Genomic DNA, 14,941 nt, shown 5'->3' on the forward strand with positions numbered 1-14,941 from the left:
AGGAGAGAACACCAAGAACAACACTTTTTGTTGAGAATCTTAACCACTGTATTTACTGACTTGGGGAATTGAACCCAATACAATGAAGGTTAAATGTCATCCCAGCCAGAGAAGGTGGGAATTGCCATAACAGGTGAAGATGTTCAGAATTTTCCTTTTCTTTTTTAAATTAGTTTCAGGTGTTCAAAACAATGTACTAGTTAGACATTTACACCCCTCACAAAGTGATATCCCCCCGCCCCCAATCTACTACCCCTCTGACATCGTATAGAGCTGTTACAATTCCACTGACTCTATTACCCATTCTTTACTCCACATCCTCTGACTGCGTGCGTGTGTGCATGTATATATGTATACATATATATATAAAATTATAGTTGACATTCAATTTTATTCAGCTTCAGGTGTACACTGCAGTGGTCAGGCAGCTACACCGTCCATGAAGTGGTCTCCCTGATAAGACAAGTGCCCATCCGACCCCCTACAAAATCTTCACAACATTATTGATTACATTTTCATTCACAAAGTAATTAAATACTTTATGTGAATGGAGGAAATTGTGCTTAATATAAAATTACCAGATATGATGGAAACACATTTAAATGAAATACAGCTATCCTCATTACTTATACAAGACTTTGTCTTTTAAAAATTGTCTTTAATCATTTTCTCTTTAAGTCAGTATGTACATTTCGGACCTATGGAAAAGTTGTTCTTTAGTTTTGAGCACTAGAATTCCAAGGCTGAGATCAGACCATAAAGTCATCTAATGAATTCCTCCTCCTCTGTAGGACTCTGCTACATAACCTGTGATAAAGAAACTGTCTGACTGAACACCAGCAAATTTCCCAGATAATTTAGTGCCGAGTCCAACAACAACATTTCCATTGCAACTTGGCTGACCACTAAGAGCAGTAGACCCATAAGACAATTTATATGGCTTTTTCAAAACAGCATAATAGTCCGTCACGTAACATTAAATCGCATTAACTGATGAGTCGTTATTTTAGTCACCATAATAACCATCGGCAATTGTACTGCATTTGTTGTGCAACAGGTAAGCCAGCGTCTCAAATCTCCCCAGTGTGTCAGCCTGCTTCCTAATCATCCTTCTTACAGCTAGAGACTTAAAGCTGCCCTGGACAAACTTTCCACTTTCAGGCAGGCAAAATATTACCATTCTCATTTTACCCATCATCCTCTTGCTGCAAACTCTTGAGAATTATAGTTAAAGTCAAGTATTTGCCTCTGTCACGCTAAACAGCCTCTGGTTGTCCACCCAATGGGTGTCACTGACTTGCAGCACTGCTCTACTGCACCACCTGGAAGTCTTGCCGTGGACAAACGTTGTTCTTCCATTATGTATGTTCTAAGTTCAACTCTTTTGTTTTCTGAATGACCAATATTGTGATTATAGGATGTTTAGAGTACTCATCTTTATCCATTAAGAATGAGCTTTATTTTCTAAATGCCAACACATGTGATCTTCATCCTCTGGAAACTTAAAAAGAAAGCTATCCCATCTTAACAAGAAACGTCATTTAACAATAAGCCAATATCCTGTGATCATTCAAAAACTGAGGTGCGCATCCCTTCTTTTAGGACTAACATACACACAACCTTCTCTAAGGCTAAAAAAAAAAAAACATTTTACTCGTTAATGGAGGGGGAACATTTGGTGGGGTGAATCTTAATCTCAGAGAGATTCTCTTTGAAATTCACATAAAATTACTTCCTTTCTGAAACAGCGAAATAATGATATTGTATAAAATGGGGGAAAAAAATCACTGTAGAGATAAAAGTATCTTGGATTTCCAAATATTTTAACTCAATACATTGAGGAATAACATTTTTAATAAAAGTTGGATTTGGCCCTGAGCTCAAAACATAATTATCCTAAGCTTAACCCTCTACTCATTGATCATTCTGATGTCAATTCTGAAAAAATAAATTTCAACTGAAATTAGTTTCTCTGGAAACATTCCTAAAATGCATTTAACTCTCAGCACTTGAAACAATGTTGAGAACGTTATCTATTACAGCAAATATGAAATACCACATAAAATCTATTTTTAAAAATCATTAATAGGTTTGAGAACTCAATCTAGCCCCTGAATGTTATTCTCTAGAAAAATATTTCATGAACCAAAGATTCCAACAGATACTCAACTCTTACTTAATTGCAATAAAATTCCTGAAGGAAAGCAGATAAAAGTCTTACAGCTGTTTAAATCACAGCTATTTTGTCCAATCGGTTTTAAGAAAGAAGAGCTGGACCACTGTAGAGATATTATAGCTTATAAATTTTTATGAGCATCTTTGTAGTATGTGCTATTTAAGAAAAGACTGTATTGACTCATGTGTGCTTGCGGGGGTTATTTTATTTTGGGCAAAGAAAGTTAAGAATAGGTTTTTATATTTATACACTGTCTCTCAGACAAGCATATGAGAAAACTTTGCAAACATCTTGCTTTATTTCTCAGTATTCGCAGGTGGAAAGACAAAACCCAAATCACACAATATTGTATACCTGGGAGAAATGAGGCAATCAGAAGAGATGTAAATTATTAAAGATACCTCTGGTTCCTCAACTTACAGAGGGCAGAGCTTACCCTTGACATTTGGGGTCTGGAGATATAAAATAGTATTATGTCTCAGGGCAAAGGAGAAAGAAACTAGAAGCAGAGGCTGAGTGTTCTGTGGGGCTGCTGCAGGTCTGGTATTAGATGCAGGACTAAAGATTCCTGCGGAAGACCTCTCTGCCCCAAGTCTTCAAGTGTTACCTCTGTACATTTAAGCATCTGCTCTCCCTGGAGTCTTCTTTTAAAGTGCAGCCCTCCTCTGAGAAGGAGTTATCCTGAGTCCTCCTCCCTGTGCTCCTCCTTTCATCATTATAATCAATATATCTATTTATATCTCACATTTATAGAACACCTTAAAATTTACCAAACATGTTAACCAATATTATCTCATTTAATCCGTACAACCCTATGCGGTATTATATTTCCATTTTAGAAGTGAGCAGTTTGAAGGCTCAAAGAACCTATGCCCCTAGGGAAAACCCACTGGTCTTGCTTTAACAAGAGACAGAATGCGTTCTACCATTCCATCAACTCAGTAAGCATTCACAATCCCTACCATGGAATCATCGAGAAGCCTAAGCCTGCTCCCTCCACTCAGCAACTTTGGGCCGGCCCCTTAGACTCTAAAACAAGGACAACAATATCAGCCCTACCTAATTCGCCAAGCAATATAATTAATGTGGAAGTGATGTGAAAACTGCAAAGACAGCTATACACACCAGAGGTGTTGCTATTAGCAGCTCACTGCGAATGAGTGGTAACAGCCAAGGGCTGCTGAAGGTTCTGAACATCTGGCTGTGGAAGGAGTGCTATTAAAGGGGCACGGGAGGGGGGAGCAGCAAGACCAAACCTCCTTCCAGCCTGATGAAGTCAGAGGTCCTCACCGGGTCAATGATCTGTGGATGCTAAACAGCATGACAACATGGAGCTCCAAAACGGAGCCCCACACAGCCTAAGTTAAGCGCAGGGCTGAGCAAAAACACCGAGGGAGAAAAAGGTAAGTAAAAGAAGACCTCAGGGCTCTAGCCAAGGTTCAGGTCTGAAGGAAACTGCCAAACGTAACGGGTTTGGAATTCAAGCCTATTATCACACCAGGAAACAAAGGAGGACAAACATCACAATCACTGTAGTTCATCAATTCCAAGATTTGTTTTGTTTTGTTTTTACATTTTTACATCTCTAAAATTGGGATGAATCAATGCAATGGTGGATCATAACTGTCAATGTTCTCTGTTTCTTACGAATATTTCAAGCAATGGTGCATCTTAAAATCGATGACAGATTCAATTAATTAAATAGGATATTTTCAGTTACCTGCATTTAAACTGGTCCAAAGGGCTGCTTTCCAGTGGCGCGGTGTGACCATGCTGTCCTAGGCATGCAATAGGACTTTGCAGAGGGGCACACTTTGCCCAGCCTCAGGGTTAGCCTTCCCTCCACAGGCATGCCTGGGGCTGGGGTGGGGATGGGGCCTGGACAAGCCGGCACTGACTGCAGGAAGCGGCAGCCAGCTTCCCTATCCGGTGGCAAAGAGACTGGGATCGGATGACATCAGCTCTCTGTTCTCCACTCTGCTGGTTGGCGTCCCTGAAAAGTGACTTGACTTCTTTTTGAAGCTCTGTAAACAATCAAGTGTCCAGTTACAGCCTTCTCTCCCTGCAGCTACCTGGATCTGTCTGCTTCTGCTTCAAGGAGCCCTGTCCAAGGCTGAGCTTTGAGAACCACACTCAGGGTTGTAAATGACCTGGCTCATTTGCCCACCGCCATTGATGCGGTTCGAGCTCTGTCTTTCCCTTGTCTGTCAGGACACTGCCTGGCTTGTTCTCCAACCACAACAGAAAGAGCATGGGCAGCCTGCCCCGCCTCACAGGCTACTTTCAGTAGCAACTTCTACAGCAAAAGCAAGATTCCTCTCCCAATCTTACCATTGGAGCCCATCACAGTGCAATGCATTTCTAAGCTGACGCACCAGCCCAGCCACCCAGTGCATTTGGCATATAACAGACACCTGTCATAAAGCATGTAACCCTATTTGCTCGGACATAAAAGAGCTTATATAAAATATAATATTCACAAGGAAGAAAGAAGAATTTCTAAATCTCAGGAAGAATCAAAAGGAAACGCACCAAGTCATAAAAAAAAACAAAAAAAAAACCAAGAAAACAAACAAAAAAAACAGGAAGAAAAGCATGTTAATCACATGTGAAACTATGTGAGAAAAGAATATGTAAAGAACAGTTAGGGATCACTTTGTCTGCATCCAAATCACTTCTAACACCATTTTGTAACCATCAAGTTATTTGATGCCAGGCCATAGCGCTGTCATACACACGCACACACAATTATCCTTCCAGAAAAGCTTAACCTATGAATGAACTATAGTTTCCAATCAAAAACAATTTAAGTGAATATAATCAATGATCTTACTCCCTTGGGCTTCATTTCTTTTCCCCTTTTCGAAGCTCAGTCCCCACTGCTTTCATAGGCCAAATTCCAAACGCCTCTCCTTGGGATCCCACCTGAGTCCAAACTGTAAATTTATTGTCAAAACGTAACCCCAGTGTATTTCCTTGTACGGAAGCAACAATTCAGGAGTTTCTAAGAACACAAGGCTGCTTCGTGATTTTATCCTGAATTCATCATATTTTTTAAAGAGACCGCACAAGAAAGGGGTCCCAACAGGCCAATTAAACAAGAGACAAATAACCAGTCAAGATATTCCTTGATAAGATCCTTAAAAATTATCTTTAATTGATGCCAAATATGAACAGATCATAAAGTGACAGAAGCAAGTAAAATTGCATAGATGAAAACTATGCGCTTCAATTAGGTTTTCAATTCATAACATTCAACGTCCTCTACCTGACATATTAAACAGTTAGGGCAGGGGAAATGCACAGTAGGTGAAAATGAGACACATCCTCAACTCAAGGTGTAAGCAACTGGCAAACTCAAGAAATAAAAGAGTGCTTTTTCAGCTTAAATGGTTTGTTGTCCTGATGGTGCACTTTAAATTAATGTTACTCGGTTTTTATTTTTGACCTTGGTAATACTTTACTATTCACCTAGAGTCCATGCTGACCACGTAGAGCTGCTGCAACAAACTGCACTGAAGAGAAGAAAGGTGTTTCTGCATGGTTGAGAGAGGAGACAGTTTTTGACCTGGAAGAGTTTGCAAGGGATTTTGTGGTTTGTTTTGTTTTCTTCTCTTACACCGTTTCTTCTTCCTCTCTGGTTATGGTACAAAACTATACGCTTTCTATACGCTTTGAAGTCTCATGTCATAAAAAGTAAACTCCTAGTTAACTCCTAAATGAAAATCACTGTGACCAGGGCTAATCTCCTAAAAGCTAACAGTCCTGAGGTCAGTAGGGCTTCACCCCTTATGTACACACTGGACTTCCCAAGAAAGCCCATGGTCGTTTTGCCTGAGCTTAGAGACTGGCATTTAATCCTAAGACCTCTAAACCTTACACATGTACCCTGAATGAGTTCGCACAGTGACCCAAGGTAATGGAACAGTTTTGGTTAACAACTCAGCTCTTGTTTGCTTCTTTACAAAAATGATAAGTAATGTACATTCTCCTAAGTTACCTGAGTCATGCTGGACATGTTCGCATATACCCTGAAATTCCATAATATAAATACGAGGAATCATACACCACAAGGTGGATGACGACCACTCCTGAGATCGCAATTCGACTTGGGTTGTGTCTGGTTTACAAATTATCGTTTGTTTGTCTTTTTCAAATGAACATAAGCTTGAAAGACTTCACCCTTTCTTGAAAAAGCAGGAAAATGGCTGTTTGGCAGTTTATGTTCTTTCTAACAATTTTATACTATGGATGGTTACCACCCACCAATTCTCACCACTCCCAGGAATAAGTAGTTCCTGGAAGAAAATGGGGAATTGCCTTCCGCTAATGTTCTCTTTCTCCTTTCTGTTCAATCTAATCTACCAAACGAGGACAATTCAATCGTAAAATTGTTTCAAAGCATGTGTTTTGAGGTCTCCTGTATTAAATAGGAGGATTGGGAAACTATTTTACTGACTCTTCTAATGTTAACTAATTTGAAAAATCTGTAACTAACTACACACAATATGAAGAAGGTCCTGTATGGACTAAACCAAATTTCAACCTAAAGAAATCTATTCCTCACTTTCCATTTACATGCATTTTTTAAAAAACTCTCAAGTGAGTCAAGACTGGTGGCTCTGGTGCTTCTGTTCCACCGCAGCGGAACAGAGTTTGATTTTAGAGAATTGACTGTCCATCGGCCATATTCCAGGAGAAGAATCTGCTATTGGTTCCTTTGATTTTGCTAGGCTAACTCACTAACACACTCCCAGTGGACTGTTCTAACTGATGATCAGAACTCAACTCTCAAGGGGGAGCAGGGATGGCTGTGCACAGAAAGGGGAGAGGAGAGGCGAAAACAAAAACCTTTCCTGGTTACAATCTGTCTTCTATAAATCTGAGGACAGAGGAAATTAACATCTTTGGTCTCTCTAATTCAGATCACTTGAGGTGAGTTAATCACTTCAGAGATTCTGGGATGGCTAACAGCCCTGCTGTGACCCCACCCTTCCACTGCCACCCTATTGAACTAGGGCCCCAAACACTGGAAAAGTGGAGCTATGGCTATCAGCAAGTCAGAAGTCTTCTCCTTCTGGAGAAAACAAGTATTCAGGACATGAGCCATTAAAGCTCAAGACCTAGGAAGGGAATGAAAAGGTTAAAAGCCCAATAAAATAAATATAAGGAAGTAAACCAAAAGATAGTCATCCCTTAATAGGCAGTTTTGTGAAGTGCACCTTCAGGTCTACAAAAACATTTCAGCCCATTACAGTGCAGGGGGGAAGAGCTTTGTCAAACTTCGCATGCCTATGCTACACAGATAGTCCCTGTACTCCATTCTTACTGACTTGGTTGCAATGCGCTACAGATGGATAAGCAGCATTCGTTTTCCCCATACCTCCCAAATTCATAACAACAACTCATCCTCAATCCCAGGCCGACAGGTTCACTGCATGCAGCTCTTTTTCCTGTTGCACATGCAGAAGAATCACCAGTCCAGTGTCTAACTACAAGAGGTATACCAGGTAGCCAAAGTCCATCTAATCAGCCTTGGTCCCATTTTCTCATCCTCTGACCCATCCATCCCACAGTACTGAGTGGATTATTGCTGTTGACAGTGCAGCGTTTCAAGTTCTGTGTGTCCTAGACCTCAGAACCTAAATAAAAGATCGAGACATCCCCGGAAATTTGGGGTAGGTTGGCATTTTTTTTCCCAACTGGGGACTTTTAAGCAGGTAGGAGAGGAATAGCCAGGATGAGTCAAGGTTGACAAGAGAAGGAAACATCACAGGGGAGGGTTTATGCCCTGTGGTCAGATGTGTACAGTCCTTGGTCCCTCATCTTCCATGATGTTACATTCGTCTTACAGAGTCACAGAAGCAGCACAGGAAAATAAAATATCCATGTTCTTTCTTTCCACACATTCAGCCAGCCTGAGCGTTATTCTAGTTTCTTCATGTACTGCCTCACTGCTAGTTCTAGGATAGGGTGGGGGAAGGGTTGAAGGTAACAGGGGAGATTTCCAGAAGCAGAACAAGAGTGTAACGTGGTCAGCAGTAGATAGCCACATGCTAAGTGCAGAATGAAGATCCCCACTGGTGTCCGTAAAAAGATGGTGAGCTCCTCTCCATTGCTGGACAGCTGCTGGGCCCCAGAGGCCTGTGTTACGGGGCTCTCTTTCAGCGAGGCACAGGGTCCCAGCTGTTCTCTATGCTGGTTGCCGGGGGTGGCAGAAGTTAGACGCTCAGCCCGTGAAGTGACTGCTAGGTGAGAAAACCATTGGAGCATCATAGGAAATATCTGAAGGGAGTGGGCCAGAAAGGAGGGCCTAGGAAAGGTTAGTCTGAACCGAATATTCCCACAGCCACAATGTGCCTAGAAAGATCAGACTAGTAGAGATTTGCAAAGTGCTGTTGCTAACAGAGGAGGAATAAAGAAATGTACAGGAAATACTACACTGGACCTGAGGAAGCCTTGAATGTCCAGAGTGACCCTCGATAGGAAATAAATTCCCAAAGAGTTTATCTTGGCTTCTGGTGGAAAAGGAAAAGAAAAACATAAACAAAAACAAAAAACACCCCAAAACACAAGTTCATGGTTCATGTCCAGTTGGAAGCTGGGTCTCAGGTCCCAGTTTATATCACACATCAGGCTGCCAAAGGGACTCAGTCCAGAGGATGGCCAGAGAAACAGCACCGTCCTGGATCTCTCCCCTCCAGGGTTCAGGATGGTGTGGTCTTCTCACAGTGGTGAAGTGAGACAGCGAGGATGGAAAAATCAAAAGCAAAATATCTGTGCCCCAACCCTTCCTCCCTTTGTTACATAACTTCTCAGCTGTGTTAACAGAGGCACTTTCTGCAGTTCACTGTGGGTACAGGATAAAGGCACTAAGCAACTATGAAATCGATTGGTTAAGTTTCTTCAGGGAGACTCAAGGAGAGGGGCGAAGTCTCCACAGACTTCAAGTCATGACTGCAAAAAGAAACCAGCTCTGCTTTGGATGCATACAATAGATAAACATTTTCATTTACATCTTAAGAATGCACCAAAAACATGCAGTATTGCACCTTGTTTTGTGTGTGTGTTTGTTTTGCTTGTGTTTATCCTCAGCTAGAAAGAATACTTGTTCTTAGGTGTTGCTCTATATACCTTGATGACTTCTTTAGTTTTCCATATAGCTTCCTTTTAAAGGATGGGCATATTGGTCTGTTCTCTGCCTACACCTGCACAGAAACCCGACATTTCCCTGAGCAAAGGCAGGAAAATTGACTGAGTGCCCCCACCCCCACCCCCACCCCCACCCACTATATCTTTGGGCCCTTCATCCCACAAACTTGTAATTTTTATTATTTTTTACATTTTTTTTTACTGAAATCATGCATTAATTAATTCAAGGTACATCTTAATCAAATAGGCCATAATACTGAATACGAGAACATGCTTTGAGCTCCAAAAAGTTTTTGTTCCCATCTGACTAACATATGCATTTAAATACAGTACTTTATTTATGAATAAAATAGTTAAATGAAGGAGTGCACTTTTGGTGAATGCAAATGAAAAAGGATCTATTTTTAGAAGAGTTGATTCAAACTTAAGCTTATCCCCTATTGTCTGAGTTAACGTTCTCAGCATGCGATTATAAAATAAATATTATCAGAATCAAACATGCTTACATTTAACTCTATTTGTGCTCTCTTGCAATAAGGAGGTTAAGGTTTTACATCCAGTTCTGAAGGCGAGGGGTCAGGGTACAGGACCAGTGAGAAAAGACCTGTGTTGGGTTCATCTGCAGGTGAGAAACTTAGCAGCACTGCAGATTAATCAATTAATTTAATTCAGTATCTTTTTCTTAGAGGATAGTTTGTATAGAAGGGGAATGGGGCAGAAAGAAAATCCCTACAGACCAGGACCAGCATGAGACTGATAAGGTGCTTTGTGAACCAGTCTGAAGTAATTCTGTTTGCTTTTTTTCTTTCATCTTATAATATGCAGTGTGACTGATCAAAATAAAAACATTTGTTCATTGCCAATTTTGGCTTGTATATCATGTTACATATAATACATCAGATGCACTGTCTTAAATGTGCTATGCAGTTTGCAAAGATTTTCTATTGGAGTCCCATGCAAGTTTTAATTTTATACTTCTAAGTGATCATCTGGTTTTTAGTTAAAAGAAAAAAGTTAAAGAAGCCCAAAGATTACAAATGTCTCAGTATGGGGAAGCATATGAATCTTATTTTACCGAGTCTAGCTCATGAACTGAATTTTTAAACCAATTTTAGAAAATACACTTTCTTTTCCCATTTTTTAATAAAATGAAAATAGTTTTTTTTTTCCCCCACAGATCTTGGAAGCTTCTGATTGGCCGCCCCCAAAATTCACAATGCAACAATGCATTGACAGTTAAATAGAGCATTCAAAAACTATTCAGTAAAGTATCGACAAAGAGTGACATGGGTCACTAGGGTTTTTGTTTTGTTTTGTAAGTCTTTCAAGCGGCTAAGTGGGGCTTTTTTGTTTGCTTGGCTTTTTAGACATCGGTCAGTAGCTTGCTCTTATTAACGCAGTTTTGGTTAGCTGTGGTGCAATTGCCAGTTCTGAGATTGGCCTGTCTATAATGGGCTATGCTATTATTCATATCCTCTTCGATCTCCATGTACTCAGATTTGCTGAGAGTAGAGGAACTGCGCCGACTGAGGTCACTGTCAGAGGCTAAATTAGGGGAGCTAACGTGGAGCAGCTGAGCCTGCTCTTCCCCTTCAGTTTCTCGGTGGTAGAAATAGTTGAAATTGGACACAATGACAGGTACGGGCAGGGCAATTGTCAGCACACCAGCGATGGCACACAAGGAGCCCACGATCTTGCCTCCAATTGTCACAGGGTACATGTCACCGTATCCTACAGTGGTCATGGACACCACCGCCCACCAGAAAGCATCGGGGATACTGGAGAAGTGCGACTCAGCTTCTTCCGCCTCTGCAAAGTACACTGCACTGGAAAACAGTATGACCCCGATGAAGAGGAAGAAGATGAGCAGCCCTAGCTCTCTCATACTAGCTTTCAGGGTCTGGCCCAGGATCTGGAGGCCCTTCGAGTGGCGGGAGAGCTTGAAGATTCTGAAAACCCTTACCAACCGGATGACCCTGAGGATGGCCAGCGAAGTGGCCTGCTCGCCCTTCTGGTTGCCCTCCTGCTCGGCGATCTCAGTGCCCAGGGTGATGAAATAGGGGATGATGGCCACGATGTCGATGAAGTTCATGATGTTTTTGAAGAACTCTGTCTTGCTGGGGCAGGCGAAGAAGCGCACCACCAGCTCAAAGGAGAACCAGATAATGCACAGCGTCTCCACGATGAAGAAGGGGTCCGTGAAGATGTTGGAAGTGTAGACCACCGTGGTGTTGTCGATGCGGTGGATGGTGCCCGTGAAGTCCTTGTCGTCCTTCAGCTCAGGGAGGGTCTCCAGGCAAAAGATGACGATGGAGATGAGGATGACCATGACGGAGACGATGGCGATGACTCGGGCGGGCCCCGAGCTCTCGGGGTACTCGAAGAGCAGCCACACCTGGCGCTGGTATTCCTTCTCGGGCAGGGGGCGCTCCTCCTCCTTGATGAAGCCCTCGTCCTCCCGGAACTTCTCCATGGCCTCCTCGCCCAGCTCGTAAAATTTGATCTCCTCGGAGAACATGTCCAAGGGCACGTTGACGGGCCTCCGCAGCCGGCCCCCCGACTGGTAGTAGTAGAGGATGGCGTCGAAGCTGGGCCGGTTGCGGTCGAAGAAGTACTCGTTCCTCAGGGGGTCGAAGTAGCGCATGCGCTTCTTAGGGTTGCCCAGCAGCGTGTTGGGGAACTGAGCCAGGGTCTTGAGCTGCGTCTCAAAGCGCAGCCCGGAGATGTTGATCACCACGCGTTCGCAGCACTCGTGGTCCTCGTGGTCCGCTGGCCGGGGGTAATCCTGGGGATGGCCCGGGGCGGCGGACGCCTCGTCCACGTTCTCCCCAGACATTACCGTCATGGTAGAAGCCGGGTGCAGGGGTGAGAGAGCAGGAAAGGGCCAGCGGTGGTAGGAAGGACGGAGAGAGGAGGGGTGGGGGGGACCCAAGCGCCCCCCCCACCGGAGTGCGTGTCTCCCCCACGCTCAAGGGGAGGGGCTTCGAAGCCAGCCGGTCAAGAGATCTGCGACTTCGCTTCTGGTTCCCTTCCTCTCCACCCTACCTTTTGCTCAGTTTGGAATCCCCCTCGCCTGCGGCCCGGGGTGCACCTTTTTGCCCAGGGTTGGGGTGGGGGGGAGAGCTGGTGTTTCTTCCTGCTCGGAGGTGCCTTAACGCAGTGCTGTTCTAGCGAGCTGGGCCATCACTTCGGGGTCACCCTGGCCTCCCCTCCCCTCCACGAGCTCTCCTAGGACCGGGTGCAGAGCCAGCTCAGCAGATGCCCTCGCCTGACAACCCCTCTGTTTCTCCTCGGCTCTCCCCCCTCCTACCCCTCTTCGCCTGCCGCCTTCTAAGCTCCCACCAGGGCGATCGATGGACGCTGCAGAGAAATAGAAAGTGATACGGGGGTAGAAAATCAGAAGCATTTAGATGGGACGGACCTACAGACACTGAAGAGCACAGACCTCTAGCTTTGTTAGAAAGCACTGGACTTTTTACTGGACATACACACAGACAGACACACACAGACACCCGGAAATCCAAGTTTGGGGCTCTTCCATCCCACCTTCCCCAGTGCCCAACAGCCGATCTGTTTACAACTTCGTTAAACTAGAGATCGGAAAAGCGCCGAGAGACGCTGGGGAAGCTCCAGGTCCCAGGCAGCGTTCCTACACCCCCGGCTTTCCCCCACCCATCGTCCCAACCCCTGCTTCTGCAGCCCCGATCTGGGGGGCCCCCTACCTGGCCGGCCGGCTTGGCGCAGGAGTGGTGCTGAGTCCGCGGAGAGCCGGAGTTGGAATGCGGCAGGTCGCTTTTGCAGTACACGGGCGGGAGACGCGGCCGCCGCCGCAGCAGCATCCGAGAGGCGAGGCGCCGGGGCAAACTCGCCGCCCTCGCCCTCTCGCGCTACTCCCCTTCAGTCGGACAATCGCTTTTCTGAGCAGCTACAGGGGAAATGTCCACTCCCTATCCCCATTCTCACCCGTTGCCAGCAACCTGGAGACGGCGTGCTCTCTTCTGGTGCAGGGAGTTCCGGAGGATGCGGGGCGGAAAAGCAAAATGCCACCCTCTCCCGAAGCTCTGAAGCAAATGACGATAAACAGCACTCTCGCCCCCCTCCGAACACTATGGGAGCCCTTGATTCGATCCCGAAGGAAGCAGGCGAGCAAGAACCTGGGTCTACATGGCTCTTGGATGCCCTCCGCTTCCGCACCCCCGCGTGGACCTCGCGGAGGCTGAGAGGCGCGCGGGGAGCTGTTAGGAGCGCCGAGTGGGGTAGGGTGCGTGCGGCGGCGGGTCTGCGCGGTCCATTTCTGGGCGCTGCAAGATCAGCAGAAACCTGAGAAAGCGCCCGGAGCGCGGAGCAGCGATTGGCCCACCCAGGCGTGGGTTGGGGAGGGCGGGGGAGGGCAAGAGCGAGGAGGTAGAGGGAAAATATGAGGGGGTGGTGGTTCGGTAGAGGGGGGTTGCCATTCGGTCCCCACCCTTGCCTGCACAGCTTTTTCCTTCTGCCAAAAAAGCCGACCACCAATTCTATTTTCCGTGTGGTCCACAGCCCCGCACACGCGCGGTCCCTGGCCGCGACCTTCACCGGGAATTCCACATTTCAAATGGTCAGGTCCGACGCAATGCAGGCGGTTGTTCCTGGCAAAACTCCTCGGATAGGGTTGTGTTTGTGCAGTCGCACAATAACCAGCTTCGGTGGCCACGCTGGGCGAGCCATCCTGCCCATCCCGCAGGGGGCCCTCTGCGGGGTCCACCCAGCTTCTCCCGGCTGGAGTTGGGAGACGTGCGGATTTTGGGTAGAGCTCTGCAGTTGAGGATCAACTGGGTTTGCTCTATGTAGTGTTATTGCGAGACGGTGGTGCTAAGAGTCTGTCCCTCTTTGACCTACAATGGGAGTTGGAAATTTTCTTACAGTGAGATTATTACGAAATACGGAGAATGTGGGCAACCACTAAAGGCTTCGTGAGTTTTTGGGGGTTGTCTGCCAACTTGGTGCTAATTGGGATGATTCTGAGAAGCAAGTCACCTGCCCACCTCCCACCTACGTCCCTCCTCCCGCAGCCTCTTTTCCCGGCCTAGAGCCTCACAGGGCCACTTGCAAGGCTTGCAACTTCTTCGCGAAAGGGTCGGCACACAGACGCAGGGCAGCAGATGCAGGGGCGTGCGTGGTGCACGCGGAGTGCGGCTCCAGCGGCGCCCTCGGAGGCGCTGCGCCTGGGCGCCTGCAGCTCCAAAGCCGGCAGCCAGCAGCTCCGGTAGTTCAACTGCAGCGGAGGCTCTAAGCAGGCTGCCAGAGCCCGGAGTCGCTGCTGATTGGTCCCCCGCTGCATTGGGACCACCCCTTCGCACCACCGCGGCTCGCGTGGCCGGGTGCCTACACCACCCACGTCTTTAATCAAAGCCACTCTCTTGTGGCTAGTGGAAAGCCGGGGCCTCAGCGGGGTTGTCCAGGCAGTGCAATAATCCTGGGTAGGGCACTAGTTAAGTCCCTCCTCCAGATTCAGACTCCAGCATTCTTTTCAGAAAAATAAAAGTGTTTGTTCCCTCCACTCCTCCGGATGCATAATCTCAGCTTTTCTTTTGCAAAAATAGAGTTAGTTCTCTTAAACTCCTCCCTCCCATATTA

The 14,941-nt window shown here is 45.7% G+C and overlaps 1 protein-coding gene across 1 annotated transcript; it reads right to left on the minus strand.

Annotated features, from left to right (window-relative positions):
• Positions 1–5,616: 5,616 nt before the first annotated feature.
• On the minus strand, positions 5,617–14,472 carry KCNA1 (potassium voltage-gated channel subfamily A member 1). The gene is made up of 2 exons (XM_033117984.1): positions 13,051–14,472; positions 5,617–12,688 (listed from the first exon to the last, which is right to left on the minus strand). Exon 2 carries the CDS (start codon positions 12,171–12,173, stop codon positions 10,692–10,694), a length of 1,482 nt encoding a protein of 493 aa, XP_032973875.1. The 5' UTR covers positions 12,174–12,688; positions 13,051–14,472; the 3' UTR covers positions 5,617–10,691.
• Between the last annotated feature and the right edge of the window lie 469 nt (positions 14,473–14,941).

The sequence above is a fragment of the Rhinolophus ferrumequinum genome, chromosome 10 (assembly GCF_004115265.2).
Source record: "Rhinolophus ferrumequinum isolate MPI-CBG mRhiFer1 chromosome 10, mRhiFer1_v1.p, whole genome shotgun sequence".
Taxonomy (NCBI): Eukaryota; Metazoa; Chordata; class Mammalia; order Chiroptera; family Rhinolophidae; genus Rhinolophus; species Rhinolophus ferrumequinum.

Coding starts and splice junctions, on each gene's coding strand:
- KCNA1 (XM_033117984.1), bottom strand. CDS start 12,173: ATGACGGTAATGTCTGGGGAGAACGTGGACGAGGCGTCCGCCGCCCCG.